This window comes from Bolinopsis microptera, chromosome 3 (assembly GCF_026151205.1).
Source record: "Bolinopsis microptera isolate Bmic1 chromosome 3, MBARI_Bmic_1.0, whole genome shotgun sequence".
Classification (NCBI taxonomy): domain Eukaryota; kingdom Metazoa; phylum Ctenophora; class Tentaculata; order Lobata; family Bolinopsidae; genus Bolinopsis; species Bolinopsis microptera.
Window position 1 is genome coordinate 11,513,182 of NC_087074.1, and position 23,228 is coordinate 11,536,409.

The window sequence follows — 23,228 nt, forward strand, 5'->3', positions numbered from 1 at the left end:
ACAGTTGATTTACCGTATCTCGTGTAGAATAACAGGTGTGTTGAAGCTGATCATATCTATCTGAGACTCCTCCACATGTTCCGTGTGCTCAAATGTGTCGTAGAACAACAGGTAGGACAGGTCACTTGCTACCATCTCACTGGCTGTTAATTAATAAATTAGTTAGTGATTGAGACTATCCGAGGCTTTAAATTAACTATAAGTCACAACAAACAGTCATGGAAATTCGAAACACTTACTAGGAGGGAAAATGTATATTATAATGATGATATTTTATTATGACATCAATTTAGATAAACTAATTTAGTTTTAAACTAAATACGACACTACAAATCTATTTTAAACTTATTGAGTATTATGTAACGCGCTGGAAATATTTTAAGCGGGTAATATCCTGTCCAAACCCAGGAAACATAACATGAAGACTTTGTTGTAACTTTGTATGTTAAAAAAGCATTAATAAAGAAAACTCTACCAAGAAGTAATCGTTGTACATGCTTACATATAAATAAAAATCAACATCCTCTCTATAATATTATGTAGTTTATGCATTAATTCATGCATATTTATTATTAAAATGTATTATTATATCAAGACATTTATAACCTTATTTAAAACGAACAAACAAAAGTAGGTTACAATAGGTTACAATAAAAATGAACCAACTCCAAAAATCAAATTAACCAAATTAAGGTATTTCGTTATTAATGAATGGAATTAATGAACTTTAAAATAATTATGTACGATTTAATCTACAAACAGATTTGACTGGCTATCCGCAGGGTTCTAGCTTTAAAATACTTACTCATATTATTCTCGTTCAAGATATAAATGGATGATAAATTTATCAACATTATTTTTTATTATGGATTCATTCTGATCCCTGACAAGATCTAGTGCCCAAAATACAAGACTCTTTAACAACTTTACATGCGCTTTTGAGACACAATTTTGAGCCATTTTGAACATGACGTATGTGACTTCACGAAGGGCATAAACGGAAGGACCCATAAGCCGAGGAGTAATATTTGTAGGATCCATTAAAATAGATTTTATATCCGAGGTGAGATAACAATAAAGTTTACTTGAATTGTCTTCAGCGGCCGATATTTGAACAGTGTTTGATTTAATTGTGGCTTTACATCTTTCGATAATTTCGCCTACCAAAAACTTATCAGTACATTCTCTAAAATCGACTTCAAGCTGCAAAATAGAACAGACAATTGCTTTGCTTTTGTCCATAGCAAACAACTTCCACATAAAGAGTAACTTTGTTTGGTGAATCATCGGTTCTCGGCTCGCTTCTGTACATGTGTGCAAATAGTATGACAACATCAAGTAATGAACATTTTGCCAACGTGTTGAGAAGAAATCTCCAATGAAGTCATAGAAGAGTAGGACCAAGCGAGTTAAAGCTTCCGCAAAAAGGATGTGAATGTCACTCTGCATACCAACAAACTCGGATATGACTTCAGGCAAGTCATCATTCACGATATCTTTCAGTTTTAACCGTTCATCTTCGTTATGGGGTCTGTGATCAATTACCAATATAAAATGCTCCAAAAAGTGTTCGATTCTTTCTTTATTGCCAAATATAGTATGATCATCATCACTCTCAACTTTCCTAACATGATCGATATCACAAACTACTGTAAGAGCCTTCATCATCAAGAGAATTGTATCCTTTGTGATACTAAAAGGGGTCGGTGCATATCCCGATAGAAGAGAAGCAGCTAGGTAGAAAAGGTATGAACAAGTTATCTTTAGATCACAGGATGGATTTATGAATACTTCCAGTTGCTCACAAATGTTCAGAAGCATCGAAAAGCAAGTTTTTATATTTTGTTGACTTGGAGAACCATTCATGATGAGGGAAACAATTTTTGCCATCGACTGGTATGAAATGCCTGCAATTTCTTTTTTCCTTTGCTGATAATATCGATTATTTACCAGCGCTTTAATCATATTATTCAAAAATAGGTTGTCCATCAGAAATTTAGCTCCTTCAAGGGTGAGGTCTTGGACGAGAACATTAAAGATCTTTACCACAACCTGTGCTGTTTGAGAGTAGTCAACAAGAATTTGAGTTATTAGAGGGTGCCCACCTAACTTCAAAAAATTGAGAAGATTCGGAACAATCTGGTAGAAATCGTTTAATTTTGCCTCTTCTTTTAGTAGAAAAGCGATATCAATAACTCTCATAAATCTGAGATCCAGTATTTGTACATTTGTTAACTGGTCCTTCATTACAAACTCCAAAACACATGATACTATGCCGTGTTTAGACAACAAATCTTTGATTATTTTTCTGCTTGCAGTATCATATTTGTTCAGAATGAAGATGAGCAAGTGTCGTAGCAGCCAGAAAAATTCCTCCGTACTGTCCCGTCTTTTTAAATGACTGACCATGTATGGGACAAGCATCATGATTACTTCAATAACCCTAAAATCAAGTCGTGGTAGCTTACCGACATCTTTTTCGATTCCATAATAGAGTATCAGCAATACGTTTTCAATAGTTTCATCGACTTCACTAGTGTATTTAAGATAGTCCCTCTGAAGACTGACCGTTATGACTGCCGCCAATATAATTTTAGTATCAAGCAAGGAGCGTTTGACTTCATTGCTAGCAATCTGAGTGACAGAGAGAATATTTGTTAGCGCCATTCCTACTAATTTATGATCGTTCCAATAGTTATGCAAGGCGCAGCAAATCATTTCAGCAAAACCAGACTCAAGTTTATTTATCCTTTGCAACCCTTCAATTTTCTCGTGGAACATGATCATGTATATTAAAAGTTCATCACGCGAAAAGTTTGCCATAGGGAGATCCCAAGTATTTTGGAGGAGATGCTTCTTTGTCTTTTTGATCTTTGACTTAATCTCTACCGCATTAAAAGTAAAACTTAATCTTTCAACCTGTTTATTTTCCTCTCCTTCAAGTTCGTACATAAAATATGTTTTTCCATGTTTATCTTGGATATCTATATGTAGCGAATCCTTTTCGTCATTTTCGCAACTGCTACTACATTGAGGTTGTGAAGTCGTAGCTTTGTTTTGTTGGGAATAGGGACAGAAGTTTTCAAGAGCATTTTCAAGAACGTCAAGATTGCTCATTGCTATCGTGCGATGAATCTTTGCTCAGATTATCAACCCTGAAAAATAATTGAATCAAAATTCAATAAAAATTCAATCTAACTCAAAATATAATTACAAATTGTCCCGTGGAAAAATCCCAATTATATTATAATTTAGTAATAGGTAAAGACATGATAAAAAGTGCTGAAAAATCATTAGCAAGACGATTCAATCAATATTTAGCTGCTAAATCAAATATCAGTACTTTGATGATCGGATTTACCTTTTTACCTGTAACTTTTTCTGACGAATAGTAAATCTGTGCCCATTCGTGATTCAACCCCTTCCAAACGTTCTTTTAAACAACACTACAGGAAATGGTTGAACAGTTACAAATAATTGTAGGCATCTCAGATTCATAAAAACATTTGGCTTAATACAACTGCTCAGCGAAAGAATAGATACGATTATTGAATTATTGATCAGAAAGCTTCTAACTTTTGAGAATTATGGCAATTTGAAATATTATGAAGATTATTTAGATTTGAAACATATTAGATTTGATCAAATTGTGGTAGAGATATACAAAACGGGGTTTTAAATCGTAGAATTTTGGAAATAAGTCACCATTAGAGTAGCAGTAAACGAAAAAGATGTGAGTTAAACCGTACTTTAAAATAAGTTTACGAATCATAAAAATAGAATAAAAAAGTATCCATGCACTTTTTAAATAAAAAATTATCATAGATCACAAATTTTATAGTTTAGTATGAAAAGTAATCATAAATCGTTCACCTAGAAAAGTAATCACATAATTAATACATAAAATAATCAATCATAATCTTTCAAGTAAACATATATTATGAAATTATTGACGTTCTAACAATTTCATTATCTTTACAATGTTGAACAAGATCAAGAGCCCAAAAAACAAGACCTTTCAGCTGATCCTGCTGCCATTTATCTTGGATATTTTGGGCTATGGTAAACATAAGTCGGGTAATTTTATGTAATTCAGAAACTTTATCTTCAAAAACAAAAATCGTAAAGTGCTCAGGATTACTTCAAAATAACTTAAAATCTGCAATAAGATATTTAAAATGATTCTTCTTAAGTGTCTCATGATCAAAATCACTCTCATCAGCATCACCCAATTTCTCGTAAAACCGATCTAAAAATGTCTCCATCTCAGACTCATCATTCCCAGAGTTTTTACATGACTCCTCTAGTTGAAGAATTGACGAAACGAAGGGCTCTATCTGATCCATCTGAGCAACCTTCCACATGAACAACAAAGATGTTGAATAAATTCGCTTTCGACTGATAATCAACCCGTAAAAATATTCTCGTTCCATCACCAATGACCGAACATCTTTCCAGTTGTCAGAGAAGAAACTTTCAATTCTATCCAAAGAAACCAGGACAAGACGAGTGATTATTTCGGAATACATGAAGCTTACACCACGCAACTGGAAACCTTTACCAGAAAATTGTGCAACAATCTCAGGAAGGTTTTCGTTGACAATCTCTCTTTCTTCATTTTTGAAATTAACGTAAGGGGTTGCACCAGGGGCGGTGGTAACAGAACTTCAAGACTTTCGGAGTCTGTTGTCGATATCTATGTATAATATATATTTATGGTATATAATTTGGGAGTCTCTCTCTCCAGCAGCAGGAGTTGGAGAATGGGGACGCGTTGTGAAAGCCACCGCAAGGAAGGCTTACAGTCGACGCCGACCAATCAAAAGAAGACTTGTAAATGGACACAATTCTGCAGCCAGAGATTTGGAATGGAAATGCTCCTGCAGTTTCATCTTTTCCAAACACAGCCTGCATAATATCAGCTCTGATCAAGTACAAAGTAGTTTAAAGGTCAAGGATGTGATGTCACAGAAGTGAGAATCACGGTCCACCCTAAAATCTGATTTCTATAACCAAATTGTGATTTTTATAACGAAATTATGGTAGCAACCGCCAATAAAGTTACAGCCCTCCATCCACTGCTTCAAAAGTCTTCTCTAGCACATATGAGACTTCAGGTAAAATATAATGATCACCACCCCCTTGGAACCCCATAATCTGAGTCGGCGGGTTTTTTATGACTGGTAAAATTTTTGACCGGGAAAAATATGGCGGAATCTTCCAAAACCCACCACTTTATCCCGGTTATAATATTCCCGAGTAAGGTATGTGGTTACTGGTTATTTATTTACGAATTCGTACTTGGGTCTTCAATTAATATTTTTCTTTACGGTAATCAAATAAAATTCCTACTTTCTCTAGTAGTAGTACAGAGCTAGATGATAAAGAGAAATTAAACATAACTGATTTTTAAAATTTCCTCGAACAAAGCTTTCAACTAGCGGGTTTCTAGTGTATTATAATTTGTAACTACTCGATCATCAAATTATCAAATAAAATATATTATAATCAAGCCACAATTTTAGTGAGCAATTAACCAAAAAAGTTTGCAATATCATTCAAATATATTTTTTGGGATAACCGACAAGATTTTGGAAGCTTTCAAAATTCTGTCCCAAGTAAATTTATCAAACATACTAAGATACTATATATATTATTGTATAATGTTTTAATGTATTAACTAGCGAACTTCTTGTTCCTGAATCCTGAATTTCTTGTGTGTCAGTTCGTGATTAGCAAGATTGCCCGATTGATTTGATTTAAAATCACAGAAACTACAAGAATAAGGTTTCTCTGCTGTGTGTGTCCGTTTGTGAGCAGTAAGATCTCTCAATTGAATCGATTTATAATCACACAGACTGCAAAAAATAAGGTTATTCTCCTGTGTGTGTCCGTTTGTGACGACCAAGATTGCTCGATCGACTCGCTTTGTAATCACACAAATTGCAAGAATAAGGTTTCTCCCCGGTGTGTGTCCGTTTGTGAGAAGCAAGACTGGAAGGGTGTTTTGATTTATAATCACACAAACTGCAAGAATAAGGTTTCTCCCCGGTGTGTGTCAGTTTGTGACGAGCAAGATCGCCAGAGTGATTTGATTTATAATCAAACAAACTGCAAGAATAATGTTTCTCTCCTGTGTGTGTCAGTTTGTGACGAGCAAGATCGTTTGATCTATTCGATTTAAAATCACAAAAACTGCAAGAGTGGGGTTTTTCTCCTGTGTGTGTCAGTTTGTGACGAGCAAGATCGCCAGAGTGGTTTGATTTATAATCACACAAACTGCAAGAAAAAGGTTTCTCCCCAGTGTGTGTCCGTTTGTGACGAGCAAGATCGCCAGAGTGGTTTGATTTATAATCACACAAACTGCAAGAAAAAGGTTTCTCCCCGGTGTGTGTCCGTTTGTGAGAAGCAAGATTGCCAGAGTGATTTGATTTATAATCACACAAACTGCAAGAATAAGGTTTCTCCCCGGTGTGTGTCCGTTTGTGAGAAGCAAAATTACCAGAGTGATTTGATTTATAATCACACAAACTGCAAGAATAAGGTTTCTCCCCGGTGTGTGTCTGTTTGTGAGAAGCAAGACTGGAAGGGTGATTTGATTTATAATCACACAAACTGCAAGAATAATGTTTCTCTCCTGTGTGTGTCAGTTTGTGACGAGTAAGATCGCTCGATCGATTCGATTCATAATCACAAAAACTGCAAGAATGGGGTTTCTCTCCTGTGTGTATCAGTTCGTGACGAGCAAGATCGCTCGATCGATTCGATTTATAATCACAAAAACTGCAAGAATAAGGTTTCTCTCCGGTGTGTGTTCGTTTGTGTTTTTTCAACTTATGTTCAGTCCCAGACAAAGAGGTTTCTCCAATAGATAGAGGTTCATCCTGAATACCACAATCAGACTCAGTAGGTATAGGAAAAGAAGAAGACTTTTCTTTCGCAGGTCTTACATTCGATGGTGTTAGCGCAAGATTACAGTTATCACACCGAAGTTCTTTATAGTCCAAAGGTTCATCTTTAGCCGGAACATCACGGAAACTCCTGACGTCTTCAATCTTTACAACTTCACTTACTTGGTTGAAGTGTTCTGAGCTAGCTTCAAACTGATTACACAGCACGGTGTCAGCTTTCAGATTGTTACTTCTGTCGTTTTCCTCGCATTTACAATTGCATACTGACCAGGTTGAAGTTGTGTTAACTTGTTGGTCTTCTGTCATCTCTTCTTTGATATCAATCCCATCAAACCTTTCTGTTTTTTGAAGTGACATTCCTGAAACAAATTGTTGTATAAATTTTATTTACGTCTTAAGCAAACAGAATTAAATATAACAAGATTATTTACTATAATATGTAACGACTCAATCATAAAAAGTACCAAATAAATTATAATAATAAAATTGGATTTAGCATTTAACCAAAAACAGAGTACACCCTAAATTTTGCAATATCGTTCAAATATTTGTTTGTGATGTGGGAAGTAATAAATGAGATTAGAGGGAAAAGAAAAAAAACCATCAAACCCCAATTTACGGTAGATGGAGTCCGTATTGTTGAAAGACGGGTGATAGCCAACAAATTTAATGAGTACTTTGCCTCTATTGCCTCAAAAATGAATGAAAATACTCATAGTGGCCTTCTTTTAGAACCTCTTCCCTCTTTCCTCGAATTCATGCCACCAAAAACTCTCGATTCAATTTACTTCCACGACTGTAATGAAAATGAAATTTCTGAGATTATAGCCAACTTGAAGAGTGGGAAAGCCAGCGACTTTCCCATAAGAGTTATTAAAAAACTATCGGGTATTCTTAGCCCAACTCTTGTTGTTCAATTTAATCGCCTAATATCTCAAGGGATATTTCCGTCAGTTCTGAAGCTTGGTAAAATAACCCCAATATACAAAAAAGATAACGAAGAACTGATTGAGAACTACAGGCCTGTTTCCACACTTCCAATTTTTGGTAAAATTTTTGAAAAGATTATATACAAACGTCTTTACAGCTTCTTGGTTAGTCAAGGAATCCTTCACGACAGCCAATTCGGATTCCGAAAGAGTCACTCAACATCGCATGCACTTAACTACTCAGTTTTTCACATCCAAAAGGCCCTAAAGCAAGGTCTTCATGTTCTAGGAATTTTTATTGATCTAAGCAAGGCCTTTGACACAATTATAGACCACACAATTTTGCTTAAGAAACTTGAAATATATATGGGATTAGAGGAGTGCCACTTAAGTTACTGGAAAGTTACTTGTCGATCAGAGAGCAGTGTGTGTGTCTGTCCTGGGCGAAGTATAAGACAGACTTCCCGTTCTCTATGGCGTTCCACAGGGGAGCTGCCTTGGTCCTCTCTTGTTTTTAATATACATAAAAAAATCTCAACTCGATAACACTAGCTATGTCTTATTTGCTGATGACACAAACATATTTACATGTGGTTAGGAATAACTATTAATTAATTAAAAAATGAACCTATTAAACACCTACATGCTATAATAAAAGGAACTTCCGTGAATTTCCAATTTTTTCCCTATCTGCAGATTCCACCCTAATCAAGTTGTTTTCAGACTTTCAGCAAGCATTTTTCTAAGAAGTTTACCAGTGTAATTAACTTCACTCCGTCACCAAGCAATAATAAATATCGATATCAACATAACTTTTTAAATTAGATTCAGGTCTCAGGATCGTTATCATAGAGAATTGCAATATAAATTGTTAGAGTTCACAATCACATCTGGCCAGGGAAGACACGAAATTACATTTCTATCCAGGTTAATCTGATTGACAAACATTTACTATGACATATTATAATTGTGAGCAAAAGTTCAATGTGTATAATTATCATTTGAATATTATGACTTTTCGATCTGCAAGGTTGGGAGCAGGTAAATTTGATATTATTTCACAAAGTGAATAATGATATGTCTAAGATTGCTCCTTTTAACTGGAGATTTGGTGTTATCATAATATTAATGTTCATTGTACACTGTATAAAATTTACAGTACATCCTATACCCGAATATCTGTAAAATCAGTAGTTCTCGGGGAAATAATCGGTCAAATTATTGCCATATCAATACAGTAAGACCACATAATTTGAGGTCATGTTCAAGGAGGGCTCGCCATCACTTTCAGCTTTTTAGTATTTTCAAAGTTAAAATGCTCTGACTTCTTTTTTAATATAATAATCCAGTTCAAAAAGTTCGGAAAGACGATTTAGAAGCTTCTCCGATCAATAAAAAAGGCGAATTTTTATCGCAGGCTAACAAAAAGTACAGAGCAAAAGTACAGTCTAATTCTGTACTGACAGTCTAGACAGAGTCTTGCTTTAATTTGGACGGTGTGAAAATGCCGGAATTTAAGTGTTGTACCGAATATAGGATGGTTCAAAGTTCGGGTGGTTATAAATCATCTCTTAACCTTTCATTTGAAGACATTAATCATAAACTCATTGATGAAAACTCTCTTATAAAGTTATAATAATAATATGTAAAAATAAATTTTTTAGTGAATCCTACAATAATGAAAATGAAATAACTTTTCAATTTTATCAATATCCCCAGAAATTTTAAAAGAGTTCGAAGCCTTTAATTAGCTTCGATGAATAATTTAGTTCAGCCAGATTATGAATTCAGTATTCTATTTCGTCGCTCGGTAAAAACTAAAAATGGCTGTTTATTGAAATTAATCATAACAAATTAAATATCTCGGTGCTTTTGCTTTGAAATCATGACTGTGCCGTTATACAAACTTTAATGACTACATTGCACTTACTGGTATTTAGTTTATATAAAATTCGGATGAAATATTATACCAAACATTCTAAAACAGTCAATAAATTAGATTAAAAAAATAAAACAACTCCTAATTTCCCAGGGTCACGTGCACACGGTCACGTGCTTACTGATTGAAACATAAGTTTCACTGTCCACCACTGCAGCTGTCCTCTTAATCCTTAAAACAGCTTTCTGAATTCCGATGTATTCTTCAGCATCTCAACAAAGTCTCAACTTTCAGGGTTAAGTTCAACCTCAAACTCACTTCCATGCTTGATCCTCTTAACGTCTCTATCTTTGCGTATCAGAATATTTGGGAGTTTCCGTATCTTAGCGACGGTCTCCGACTTGATGTCCAGTTCCTCCGCAAAACATGTGACCAGAGAATTGTAGGAGTCTCCGATGTCAACCAGTTCTACCTCGAAGAAATCCTCGCTGCCAGCTAATCTCACTTTTATGGTCGCATCTGAAGATAATTATAATTAATTAAACATGAATCTCAAAGCAACCACATTTGCCATGAATCAGAAGGGCTCTAGTAAAGCCATCATATCCGTAGACAAACATCTTTATCATGGAAATTGATTAAGTCAAAAGCTTGTCCCAGATATCAAGTTAACTAGGATAACATCAGCAATCTAGGTATTATGAGATAAGTAGATAACTAACCAGCTGAAGGACTGGAGTTAGCAGAGTTAGCTGCGGGTGATCGGACAGGACTCTCTTTAACAGGGGTGGTCATCTCTGGGAAAATAGTTGCTGTTATTGATATCTTGATATGATACTGCAACTGATTAATCGCAAAACACAGCTTTTCACCGTAAGTTGTCGAAAATTCATAGTTTAAATTCTTTTTAAAAACCAATCTCGATTACTATCAATTGTTTGGCACGGGTAATCCCAGGCGTTATTCTCACCTTTATCCTGAGTGCTATCAGGAATGTTAACAACTTGAGGCGAGGAGGGGAGAGGAGGGTTGTGACCGGGGCTAGCAACTGGCTGTATAGACTGTGGTACCGGTACCATACCTGAAATAGAACACTGTTAGAACTCCAATATCTGGCTGAGAATTGCATATAACTATATAATATACTTTACACTGGGGACTAGTGGGGGGGGTTTCAGGACTAAAATTGTCCAGCTTGAGTATACAAGTTTGTCAGCATAGGGCAGCATTGAATACCTTTGCTGTTGCTTGTATCAGCAGATATTATAACGGACAAATATCTGTTAGAAGCAGTCATCAATTGGGGCAAGTCAAAATCCATAGATTCAGTAGCATCAGTTAGGTTCTGGTCCTCCTCATGTGTAGCGGCAGAGCCGACAAGAGCTTCATTTTCACGGATCAGCTGATCAATATACGCAAAATCTCTCCTGATCCTCTTGCGGACTGGCTTTGTAGAACTAGAAGCACCATTCTCAACCGATTGTGCCTCGCCATTGGTTCGATCAGTGTTTGGGACTGCGTCGACTTTCAACTTTATTTGTTTTTTCTTCAGCGTCTCCGAATCTGATAGTTTTGCAAAAGCAAAAGATCTGGGATCAAAATCATCATCTGCAAAATGATCTGAGCACACCCTTGTAGTTCGTTTAACATCTTTCGGCCGCCTTCTTAGTCTTAGTCTCCATTGCGAGAATAGATGTTTCTTTTTCTCTGGATCAGGTATTCTGTAAAACCTCACAAAATTGCGACCTGGCCATTTTGAAACGAGCTCTTTCTTTTTATGGCTGTTAGTGCAGTCTCCTTCGCCGCAGTGAACCATCGCTTTCAAAATGTTTACAATTGTATCACATTCAACACGGAGTCAATAAATCTGAAATGCCTGAAGTAATCAAATAAAGCAGCTATACATCAGATACACAAGCCGAAGTAACATGTAGGTTAGTAGTAGGCAGTAGAATGGGGACCCTATTACGTTGCGACCTAATAATAGTAAGCAAGCGATATCTAGAGTAATTTTTGTGCTTGAAATTTCGTTGTTTGATGTAATTACTTGGGGGACCATTCTGAATTCAAGGGAAGATAAATGGTATTAATATACGAAAGTCAAATCTCGCATTTACACCCCCTCTAATGGAAATTTGTGTACAGAGATGGAGATGGACATGTAAATAACACGTGTGATTACTCATCGTTTTTTTTTTTTTTTCGTATTTTGAAGAAATAAAAACTACAACTGATATAGAGAAATTATAAATGTTCGCATTTTACTGCGAGTCAGTTGTTTCTTGATCCCTGGACTAGATAATTTCTACGATCGAGAGAAATTTATTAACACGTATTTTCATTTTGATGTCATACAAATTGTAATTAGTCACTCCAAACCATCGTGAAAATACCTATAAGTAAATATATCACTGAACTAGTCTGAACACTGCCGCAGTTAAACATGGGGCAAAACCCGCTCAGTCGAAACTGAGACATTATACACGCAATAGACACTGCATCAGTCAAAGCTTTTAAACCTCTAGTTTGATTGCTAATTATGCTCACCATAACCGTGAGACGCTGATTTCAACAGGAGACGTACCTTGCAGTATTTGTTCCTGCTCGAGGATAAATGCATCAATCGATGCAGCATCACGACGAACTCTCTTGCGGTCACGTTTAGATGAAGCGGGGGATTCTGTATTCTGAGCTGTTGGTTTTACCATAGTTTGTGTCTCCATGTCAGTGTTTGGTATAGCTGTGGCCGAAAGTTTGATTCGCATCCCTTCACGGTAACATATATTGATCTGAGTGTGATTAATAATATCTTGGTCGTTAAAATGGTCAGAGCATACAAACATCGTCGAGGTTCTAACATCCTCCGGTCTTCTTCCTATTCGGTATTTCCAGCTTTTGGCCATCTTTGGATCTTTGGGAAACTTGAAAAATCGAAGAAATTTCCTACCCTCCACTTTACTTTGAGATTTACCTTGATTATTCTTGCACCACTGTACTGCACAATATACCATGATATAGGCTTTTGTCTAGTTTATAATGATAAGGTTAAAAAGTAAGTTTATTTGTGATTATATTCTAAACGTTGTACATTGATTGTAAGTTATTTACTCCTATTTAGTAATAATGTCTGACAGCGATAGCGGAACAGAAAATAATGTTACAACTGATGAGGAATGGTTGCTAGAAACATTAACAGAGGTATCTGATCAAAGAGTTTTACAAGACATCAGTTTTGATCCTAAAATTCAAGTAAGCGATCATGAGGATGATGCAGAACTCAGCACCAATGGATATGCATCTTGCGACATAGATGAATATGAAGAAGTGAAAAAGGAAGAATTCAACCTTAGACTAGTCGATATAGGTTCTTGGTGCAAGTGTGGTAATTGTGCTGTATTTCTGTATTGGGCACGGAGATGTTATTGCTGCCAAGAAAGTACGCATATCAGCGAAATTATTTTGGATATTGAAAAAGTTTCATGTGTTACAGATTGCGAACTTTTCTCAGCTGGAATCAGTAACCGAAAGATGCTACAAATGTGCTCTTTCGGTATGATGCAGAAAAGTATTCCCGTCGCGTCGACAAAGAAGGGAACATAAAACCAGAAGGACTGCGTTATGCAGCCTACAGGAACTTTTTGAACATGTGCGAACTACGGTTCATCGGGAAAAAATCGGAGATATGTCCTTCCAGCATACATGCTGTGCTATCATGAAGATTAGATCTCTATACCCGTCAGACGACGGAAAATACAAAGCATTTGTAGCGTCGGAATTTGTTTTGAGGATTTAAGTTCTTGAATTTTGATTTGTAAATTTATTCACATATTTCCGATGTCAATATGAACGCAGAAACTAAGGCCTTAACAATGCGATGAGATCTGCAAATGTATCGAATTCCCGCATGTCATGAACTGTCTATATAAATATAAACAACAGTATCTTTCCCCATTATCTTAAAGGTGCACACCGCGAATTTTGCAACTTTGGCTAAAACAGTAATAGGGCGTGATACAGAAACATTGTGCTATGTTTCGCAGCGTGGGTCTAATAACATCACCCTCAAATTAGCGATCAAAGTTTTCGTTTACTAGAGAGATGCAGCACACTAGGAAATCAAGGAATGTAAACAGTGTGGATTGTGGCTTGAACATTGCTAATTTTCTGACTTGTTTTGTGAACTGCTGGTTTCCGATATTATCGGCCAAAACAAAGGCTGGAGATGGAATTAATTAATTAATCAAGATCATTCAGTTCTAAGTCACCTTCTTCGGAAAATGAAGAGTTGAGATCTTCATTATATAAACCCGTGTCAAAGTCATCATCATCATCTTCCTCAATAGGTTGGCTATCTTCACTGTCAGTTTCCGAGAAGTAAAGCTCGTCGACCCCCGAAAAAGAATCAGGTTCAATGTTGGAACAGGAGTCGTTGATTGTATCCTTCTCAATATCTATATCATCAGTCGACCCTGCCGTTTGTATTTCAACTAGTCTTTCTTTAGGGGGTGGTCGTTTTGACAATGTTTGGACTAGGGGGTTGGCGAAACTACCAGTCCTTCGATCTGTATTTGGTACACTATCGACTTTCAAGCGAATCAATGTGCGAGTTTCAGGATTGGTCCGAGCATGATATCGTTCCAAATCACCCTCTTGAAAGTCATTCAGGAAAAAGTGATCAGTACAAACTCTTGTACTAAGGCTAGGTTGCCATGATCGTGAATCTCTATTCATCCTCACAACCCATTTTTGCTTTGAAGCTTGATCTGTGGGTAGTCTGATGTATCTTAGAAATCTTCTTCCACTGTGATCACTTACTTTATTTCGGCCACTACGATTTGAGCAACCACCCACAGCACAAAATGATCCTCCTGGTTTCCGCTTCTTCGAAGCTGGTTGTTCAGCCATTCAGCTACTTTATTTCTGTAACATCGTCGTTCGAATATTGAAGAATTGAATGTGACTAAGAATACTAAAATAACTCGTGATATTATAACTTGTAACTAGTGATAAGAGATGGCATAGTTAAATAACTAATCGTGTTAACAATAACAAACTACTAGTGCTCAGTGTTACTGGTTAAAACGAATGTGTCTTGATTGCGTGAACAGAGAGAAAACGTGGCATTGCAAATGTAAACAATGTAATATAGTGAGGGGAGAGTTATAGATAGAGCGATAGTATGCTGCATCTACTCGAGCGACCCTAATTTTAGTGGCCAAGTAGAGGGTGACACCCTCACTTGCGTGTCCCTAAATTTTGCGGAAGTTAATATATTCGCTTGACTAATGACTATCAGATTGAGTTAAAAACCAAAAATGTTAAATTTTTTGTCCCTATTTCGGTGTACACCTTTAAACTAACTGTTACACTAACTGTTAATTAATTGCCTTATGTATTCAATAGAAACTATTATAATTCTTACTCAAGAAGTAAGGAAATTCGGGTGTATCAGTTGTATATATACATTTATTGGACACATTAATTGGACACATCGTGTAACAAAAACAAAACGTGAACAAGCACTGTCCAAATAACAAATACCGATTCACACGCATTATTCTCACTGCTATAGAGTAAAGGTATTATCTACGTCACAAGCTCGCCTCTAGGCCGTAATTAAATCAGCCCCTAACTTGGAGTGTGAGTGAGCTAGAGTGTTTTACTAAATAATACCATTTAACGAACCGAACAACTGGTTAAAAGCTCATGGCATTCTAGGTGTTTCGTTGTGACCTTTTAAGGAGCGGGGGGGGGGGGGCTTCATTAAAATTATCTTGAAATTGACTTTATAGTTGTTGATGAAGACCCCGGCCGCAGCCCCCGTTACCAGGGTGATGCACCGCTGATTAAAGTTAGCATCGAAGCAGTGGTCAGTGCTGCACACCAGGAGTTTCTCTGTAAAATCAGCTGGATCTCGTCTGACTCATTCCGTCCAGGACTTCTTGAGGTGGTTATATTTAGGCAATTTGGTGAATCTGAGAAAGTCTAGAACGTCACTTCGTTTCCCACCCTTTGGCAGCCCGGCATGCCGCATGGCTAGATAGCCCATATAGGAGGTGAGTGCAAAGAGGGACAAGGTAAAAGTGCTTCATAGGAAGTGAAATAAAGGAGAAGTGATGATTGTTAGTTAGTTTGTGTGAGTGTGAGATACTTCCGGCCTCCCACCCAACCGTTAACATAATTCATAATTATTTGGAAAATATCAAAGTTCTTGTATCAAGTTATAATTTGAACATTTTTATGATTTCATCATAGTTTGAATTTTACAAAATTTGCAGATGTAATATTATGGCAAGGCTATAAAATTGTAGAATTGGGGTGAGTTAACTTGACTTGAAAAAAAAACTTAATTTCCAGTTGTTTTATTTTGGTAATTAACTAACAATGGCTGCACACCTAAATAGTGTTATATATAACACTATTTAGGTGTGCAGCCATTATATATAATAATAGCTACTTTATCTTTTTCAGCCAACAGCTGATAATTGTTGATTATATACACGTCATCCAGTATGAACCACTGAAGAATCAGGCTAATTCAACTAAATAAAAGTATTTACCTGCGGGTAGATTGGTTTGGTAAGATTGGAGCTGTCTATGATACATCTCTTGTAGATTAGCTGGAGTGACAAGACTATCTAAACTGTAGGGACCATCGCAGTAAGGAGCTAGAGAAGTGGGAAGATGGTTGAATGGGGGAGCGCTGTGAGGAGCTTCGTAAGGAGAGCTGTAAGGAGTACCGTAAGGAGCACTGTAAGGATTAGGAGACTGGCCTGGAGTTCCGAAAGGAAGATACGGAGGGGTATCCATATCGATAACACTTGAAAGGTATCTGACATCTACTCCACTGCAATACAACAACACATGAGCTGCGAACTCGGATTATATCACAAAATTTGGAGAAACGTTTCGGTCTAAAACCTTCGATAAAATTCCGCTGTATCAGAACAAAAGCCGAGCTAAGGAGGCACTAAAAGTTTCACCTGTGATCCTTCCTCCTCCGGTGCTTGTAACGACTGTTGAAGCTGATAACCTTGTTACAATGAGTACAGAGCAGACTCTTCTTCTCGGCAGCGTTGGTGGACATGTCCCACTACTAAAACAAGTAATCAGAACAAGCACAGATCTTGAGATCTCAACAAAACTAATTCGGGGTGTTTTTAATTTTTTTGGTTTTGGTTAACCAAATTGAAATGAGTTAAACATGGCAAACTACAATATCCGCTAGCCAAATCTAGCTAAATATAGCAAACTACAATATCCGCTAGCCAAATCTAGCTAAATATAGCAAACTACAATATCCTATCCGCTAGCCAAATCTAGCTAAACATAGCAAACTACAATATCCACAGAAGAACAGTTTCCTAACGAGCAAGGTATCCACTATCCAGTCATTGTGTGATCTCACGGTCAGGGACCAGTGTATTTCGTGATAATATAACAAGTAATACAGAAAGTGACTACTGACTGAGGTGTCAACCAAATGTAACTGATACTCCAGTTTCAAATTACGTCAGCTCTCCATTTCGACATGTAAAGAGATTAAATAAGTTTATATGAAATGGTTCCTTAATTCATAGCACTTGCGGTTGGGAAGTTAATATTTGCCGTATCAAGGAAGAATGATGAGATGATGATACAAGTGAATATGCATGATAATGCGACGAAACAAATTGTGAACTATGTAAATGGGAATAGAAGGTAGGTCGTGAAATATGAGAACGGATATATAGTTATATATATATTATAATAGTTTAAGGAGAAATAATGGAAATAGCATCATACCAGGAATAACAACAATGTGCATGATAGTGATAAAAGGAGCAGCCGCCTTTAAAAGAGCTTTCCCAGTGTAATGATATAATATTTACTGTTGTTTGTGTAACCCAGCTGTATCAGCAAGCAGGGATAATTACAGCTAAGAGCAAACCCATTCTCAAACTCTGACGTGGTCATGATATTGTCACGTGTCATGATATTGTCACGTGGTTAATTTATGATATTGTCACGTGGTTATGATATTGTCACGTGGTCATGATATTGTCACGTGGTCTTGATATTGTCACGTGGTCTTGATATTGTCACGTGGTCTTGATATTGTCACGTGGTCTATAGTAAGCAAACCCGTAGTCAATTAATGAGCGTGTCCACAAAGACCATGAAAATAGGTTTCATATCATAAGGTTTTACTGAACCCTTATAATAATTTGTAAAATATAATAACGTATCCGGCTACATTTCAGGGAACAAGCAAAGTACGACAAAACATTTAGTTTTGGATCCAATTTTACGAAATGAAAAGTTTTTTTTAATTTCGTCAAGTTTAAGATATTTATATTACAAAGAAGAGGTTATTTCAAAAGCTAATTTGTGAGGACACCACTAGGAAAACAGCTCAATTAACTCCTAGTCAAACGAATGAGAAGCGCTGCAGGAGTAAAATACATAAATCCATCGCAAATTTTGTGTACACTCTGAGTTTTGACATCGCTTCATGATCGCGACGAACGTTACAACAGCAGAACCCCTCCCCCCCCCCCCCCCCCCCACTCGCGCTCCACCTAACATTGCAACAACACATACCTGCTTGTGGCCGGTAGTGGGGTTGGCTGTTGTACCCCCAATGAACCAAGTTCCCAGATGGCACGCCGCTCATTTGGACGGGCACTGCTCCGGCCCCTGCTGGGGTTGCCCCGTACACCGGCCTCATTATCCTCTGTATAGGGTACTCGGACGACACTGGCATACTTGATACTGGGTACCTGTGGAGATGGGGGCTGTTAACTAAATGGGAATCTGCAATCTTGAATATCACGTGACTGAGAGTCAGCTTGAATATCACGTGACTGAGAGACAGCTTGAATATCACGTGACTGAGAGTCAGCTTGAATATCACGTGAACTGAGATCAACTTGATCATAGTTGTTCGTGCCACTAAAGCCCTTTTAAACCGAACGCACTTTAACGCACAACATATTTTTAAATCGCACTTTTTAACAAAACAGTGCGTGGCACTGGAAAAAAAGTGGAGAAACTTGTATATAATCCACAGTAATCTGCGCCAATATCAGTGCATCTGAAAATCGACTGGTGCAGCTGCACGTGGTAGTTTCTCGTTTACACTACCTTAGTAAGATGCAGGAAGAAGAAATTTTTGTCATTTTTTAATTCGTAAACCTTCGTAATGTAATGGCAGACGCACGTGAACGCACTTTACCGCACTTAAATGCACGAAAAAAACTTCACGACTAAACGCTACTAATTCCCTGGAAAAGTAACGCACGAACCAACTATAGGCTTGAATATGGATGAACCTACCTATCTTCATTTTAAAATTTAAAACATTAAGGTTAATCACTCCAAGCAATATCAATTACAAAAGGAAAAGATTACTACTAAATCGTGGATTAATTAATTAAATGATGTGCTAACAAATTACTCCAACTTTACCCTGCGAAAATGTAGAGGTTTTTTCTCTTTTTCTAGAGACCAACGCATGTAACGTTATAACTTCAATGCTTACTCTACATTTTACATTATAACGAGTAAGTAAACACGGTGATATTACATAGGATCCAGGACAACATTATTATCAGAAAACAAAAGATGGTAATTTGTTTAACTAACTGCGAGATTCGTGTGAATCGCTCGTAATGTCTTACAGATCGACCCTCAAAACTATTCGACAAAATCTTATAATTATAGACATTTCTTTTAATTCACAATTACTGTAAATAATATGACTAATCAATCCGAGACTGATAGCTGTAGTGGAATTATCAGGAACTTTATCAGCTCTTTAATATAGCATAGGTAGGTCCTATTTATACTCTCTGGAGGGAAAGTTTGTGAATGGACGAAACAAATTAGGAATTCTTTAAATTTATTAATAACACGTTGTACCTATTTATAGGTATGAGATGTAACCCAAAACGAGGAAGTTTGAAATGTTACCTGTGAGGACCGGACACCATTTGTGGGTGCCCCGGAACATGATTCATTCAACTTCATCTGGATATTCCCTCCAATCTCATTTGGTTCTGGAAGAGTGGCTGAAGGAGAAGTGGGAGATTAAGATCAGCAGAGTAGTTAATCAGTTTAATAAAATATCTTATCCAGACTATGTCTCAGCCACAAACATGTTGATTTGCTCTTGCTGTTTATCAACAGCCAAGAACACATAGTTGATCAGAGAATGCCCCCCCACCCCCCCCCCCCAAGACAATCTCAGAATTGATCACCAGTCACCGGAAGATGAAGAGAAGCGAAATTTCACGTGATCGACTTCCACATCTCTATATCTACTCCAAATACTTAACAAGCGGCTGTGATAATAGTTCAATAGGGCGGAGTTAATAGGACCATCTAAAGATTAGCAGGTCACATCAGACTAGATTAGCAGGGTCACATATTAGACTAGACCGTATCCGCAGACTAGGTTCACTAATTTGCTGGTGGAGCTGTGTTGGACAAAATAATGGGTAATAATGGGTAATAATGGGTAATAATGGGTAATAATGGGTAATAATGGGTAATAATGGGTAATAAATGGAACAGAGACCAAATTTGGGTGCTGCGTGTGTGTGAACTTTTTCAATACAAATAAAATGCAGATGACACATTATTCGCAAAAATGAACTGTTTACAAGCTCGGTAAATTGAAGCGTGGTTTACCTGAGCAGTGATGAGAGTAGGTCTGTGACTAGAACCAGAGTAGACCCAGTTAGGGTTGGGTTTGGAGTGAGGCTGTTGGTATCTTGAACCAGGCTTTGCTGCTGATGATAGCATTGAGGGTGCTAGACCACCTGAAACAATAGTAGAGGTTACAATGTATTTAGGTGTCTGTCGACTTTGATATTTGATATCGTTACAATAAATAAAACGCTGTCAGGGTTAAACTAATTAAGTTTGCAAGTGTTTCCGATAAATTTGAATAAACTCAAGCACATCTAGTACAACTCATATTTATTATTTAGTTAACAATATGTTAGCTAGTCAGGTTTAATGATTAACGATAAAACATAGATCTCAACCAGCTTCTTCAGAGACATGCATGTGAAAACTAGTCTCTGATCATACTGGTAACTGGTAACTGGTAACTGGTAACTGGTAACTGGTAACTGGTAACTGGTAACTGGTAACTGGTAACTGGTAACCAGCACTTCATCACTAGGCAAGTGAGTCACTAAACTTACGCCCTGTTTTAGTAGATTTCCCACATTCACCAAACTTACTTTCTGTTTTGGGAGATTTCCCGCACGCCGTGTGTTTTATAGCTCCCCCCGCAGCTAGAAAAGGCGGTGCACCATACGAGTCCAACTCTATCACAATATTCTCCGTCCCCTTAGCTTCGTGTCGGTCACCTGCTGCTTGAGTAGCAGTCCCTGGGGCCCTGAACCCTTTAGCAAAGGGGTTGTTAGCAATCTTCATCTCCGTTATATTAGTGCTCTGGTAAGTGGTGACTGCGAAGAAAGCTGTCTCAGGGAAAATGAAGGTTTTGAAGGGGCACTGAGGTACCCGGTATATATCATTACACTGTACCACATGAACACGGGGCTGGTACCGGTGCTGTGAGTTCAGTACCGTGTGCCCGCTGTACTCCTCGTAGAAGTTGCTGGTCTGTACTTTGAGTTTGTGGAAGCTAATCTCCCCGTCCATCCAGTGTTCTCCTGTCTGTGGGGAGGCTGGGTGGATGTACACTTGTTTAGGAGGGTCATGTCGGGCGTGACCTGCTCCAACCCACTTCTCCTGCTGGCTGCAGTACCTGTATCTCCTGTTATCCGCTGGTACTATGTCCACTAATAGCACGTACTGTGCGGAGGGTTTTAGTCCGGTTACAGAGCAGGAGAGTTTGGGGAAGAGCCGTCTACCGGATCTAGTTATGATCATCTCGTTACCTACTAAGTGGAACTTCTCCCATAGCTCTTTGTTAGATAGATCCATTTTTATCTCCCGCGTCTCGTTGAGGTGTTTTGCACGTGCAAGTGTCATGCAGATGTTACGAAACGATTCAGCAGCAAGTTGTATCCGGCTAGGATCAAAGTTCTCAGAGTTCATCATTGATGTCGGGGATAGCTCGTCAGGACTGAATAATTCTTGCTTGATCTTCATCATGCTCGCTGTACTATCACCGTTATCAGATGCGATGAGTTTCTGTAGGTCCTGCTGTAGATCAGTAAGAGCACCAAAGTGTTGTTCAGTCACCCCAGTTAGGGACGACAGGTTAGTAATGTTGTTACTCGATACTTCCTTGTCAGTCTCCTGTAGCTGTCTCTTCTCTGTTTCAGCAGTACAGGTGGTGTCCTCCTGCTCTCTCGCAATATCATGGTCTATACCCGAATCTTCCTCTAACAAATCAACTTCAGAATCAGACTCATGTTCGTTAATAATCTGAATCTGCTCGTCTTTTTCGGAATCATTTTCGTGAACAATATGCTCCTCTTTTTTAAACTTGTGTTCGTTAACAATCTGCTCTTCTTTTTCAGACTCATTTTCGTTCTGCTCCTCTTCATTTTCTTCTTCTAATGAAGTCACTTCAATACTAGTTTCCAGTTCAGATTGCAGGTCATTGTTGGAGAATTGGGGGTGTTCAGTATCGGAGGAATTGCTAAGTTTCCTACGTTTAGCAGAGGTCTCCTCGCATAACCCATCCTCGCTCATCACACACTCAGCCCAAAATATTACACCGCACACAAACGAAACGTGAGATCAGGAAAACTAACGGAGCTGTGCAATAAAAAACACTAAAACAAACAATCTAACAAGCTATATCTCTCGATACAGATCAGGGGGACTAATGCACTATATTATCTAGCACAAACAAGTCCTTAACAAGAACACAAGGTGCTGGAACACCCAATCAGCTTCCTGTTTCCCGCGCCAAATATGGCATTTTATTTCATTAATTACATGATTATTGGATTTTGTAGCTTGCTACGGAACGACAAAACAAGGTTTAACGTCTAACACCGCGATATCCTAGTTGCTTATAATATTTACAAGTCATAGCGGAATGGTAATAAAATGATTGATTTAGCTATAGACGTAACCCTCCTTATGAATTATGATATTAACATTCTTCACAGCAATTAGAACCGGGGTAAAAGGGAGAATTTCTCGCCGGTTAATTGCATCTAAAATCGGGTGCAGCACACACAGAATAGCTCGATACACGCGACATGTTATAAGCACAACAAGATATTATTCGCTAGACGATACCAACACACCATCCCTAGTCATATCGGTTCAAAACACAGATCAATAATTATAATAGTTTTGCTGGGTGCAGTTTCGCTGCAGTTTCCGTAGAGTTCCACTGCAATTGACTGCTAATTAAGAGTAAAGCGCTATTCCGCTCTGAGAGCAGTCAACACGAGACTGTCTCTTTTGAGGAGGAGTAGTGCGACCCAGGTCTGATTCACCCGTCTCCATTTCATATTGTTATAATCTTCATCTTGTGTTTTGGCACGAGGGTCGTCTAATATTATGGGATTTACAACTCGTCATTTT

At 37.6% G+C, this 23,228-nt stretch overlaps 5 protein-coding genes across 5 annotated transcripts in view; 1 reads left to right on the forward strand and 4 right to left on the reverse strand.

The window, feature by feature from the left end:
- LOC134813188 (protein virilizer homolog) overlaps positions 1–135 on the reverse strand; it is a gene marked incomplete in the record, with an annotated part of 10,428 nt that extends 10,293 nt beyond the window's left edge. Inside the window, 1 exon segment of the mRNA XM_063820876.1 lies at positions 14–135. Coding sequence (XP_063676946.1) covers positions 14–135 — 122 coding nt within the window.
- A 3,549-nt stretch (positions 136–3,684) lies between these two features.
- On the reverse strand, positions 3,685–7,284 carry LOC134813113 (zinc finger protein 681-like). The gene has a single exon (XM_063820798.1). The coding sequence runs from the start codon at positions 7,266–7,268 to the stop codon at positions 5,874–5,876; it is 1,395 nt and encodes a 464-aa protein (XP_063676868.1). The 5' UTR covers positions 7,269–7,284; the 3' UTR covers positions 3,685–5,873.
- A 1,944-nt stretch (positions 7,285–9,228) lies between these two features.
- On the reverse strand, positions 9,229–19,693 carry LOC134813189 (ankyrin repeat domain-containing protein 40-like). Its single transcript, XM_063820877.1, has 7 exons — positions 19,674–19,693; positions 18,349–18,481; positions 16,703–16,812; positions 16,280–16,566; positions 10,690–10,800; positions 10,442–10,516; positions 9,229–10,238 (listed from the first exon to the last, which is right to left on the reverse strand). The coding sequence occupies exons 1-7, from the start codon at positions 19,691–19,693 to the stop codon at positions 10,003–10,005; spliced, it is 972 nt and encodes a 323-aa protein (XP_063676947.1). The 3' UTR covers positions 9,229–10,002.
- On the forward strand, positions 12,762–13,333 carry LOC134812367 (uncharacterized). Its single transcript, XM_063819760.1, has one exon. It carries the CDS (start codon positions 12,843–12,845, stop codon positions 13,317–13,319), a length of 477 nt encoding a protein of 158 aa, XP_063675830.1. The 5' UTR covers positions 12,762–12,842; the 3' UTR covers positions 13,320–13,333.
- Positions 18,398–22,560, reverse strand: LOC134813436 (T-box transcription factor TBX6-like). Its single transcript, XM_063821214.1, has 4 exons — positions 20,954–22,560; positions 20,394–20,524; positions 19,674–19,771; positions 18,398–18,481 (listed from the first exon to the last, which is right to left on the reverse strand). Exons 1-3 carry the CDS (start codon positions 22,377–22,379, stop codon positions 19,727–19,729), a joined length of 1,602 nt encoding a protein of 533 aa, XP_063677284.1. The 5' UTR covers positions 22,380–22,560; the 3' UTR covers positions 18,398–18,481; positions 19,674–19,726.
- Positions 22,561–23,228: the final 668 nt, after the last annotated feature.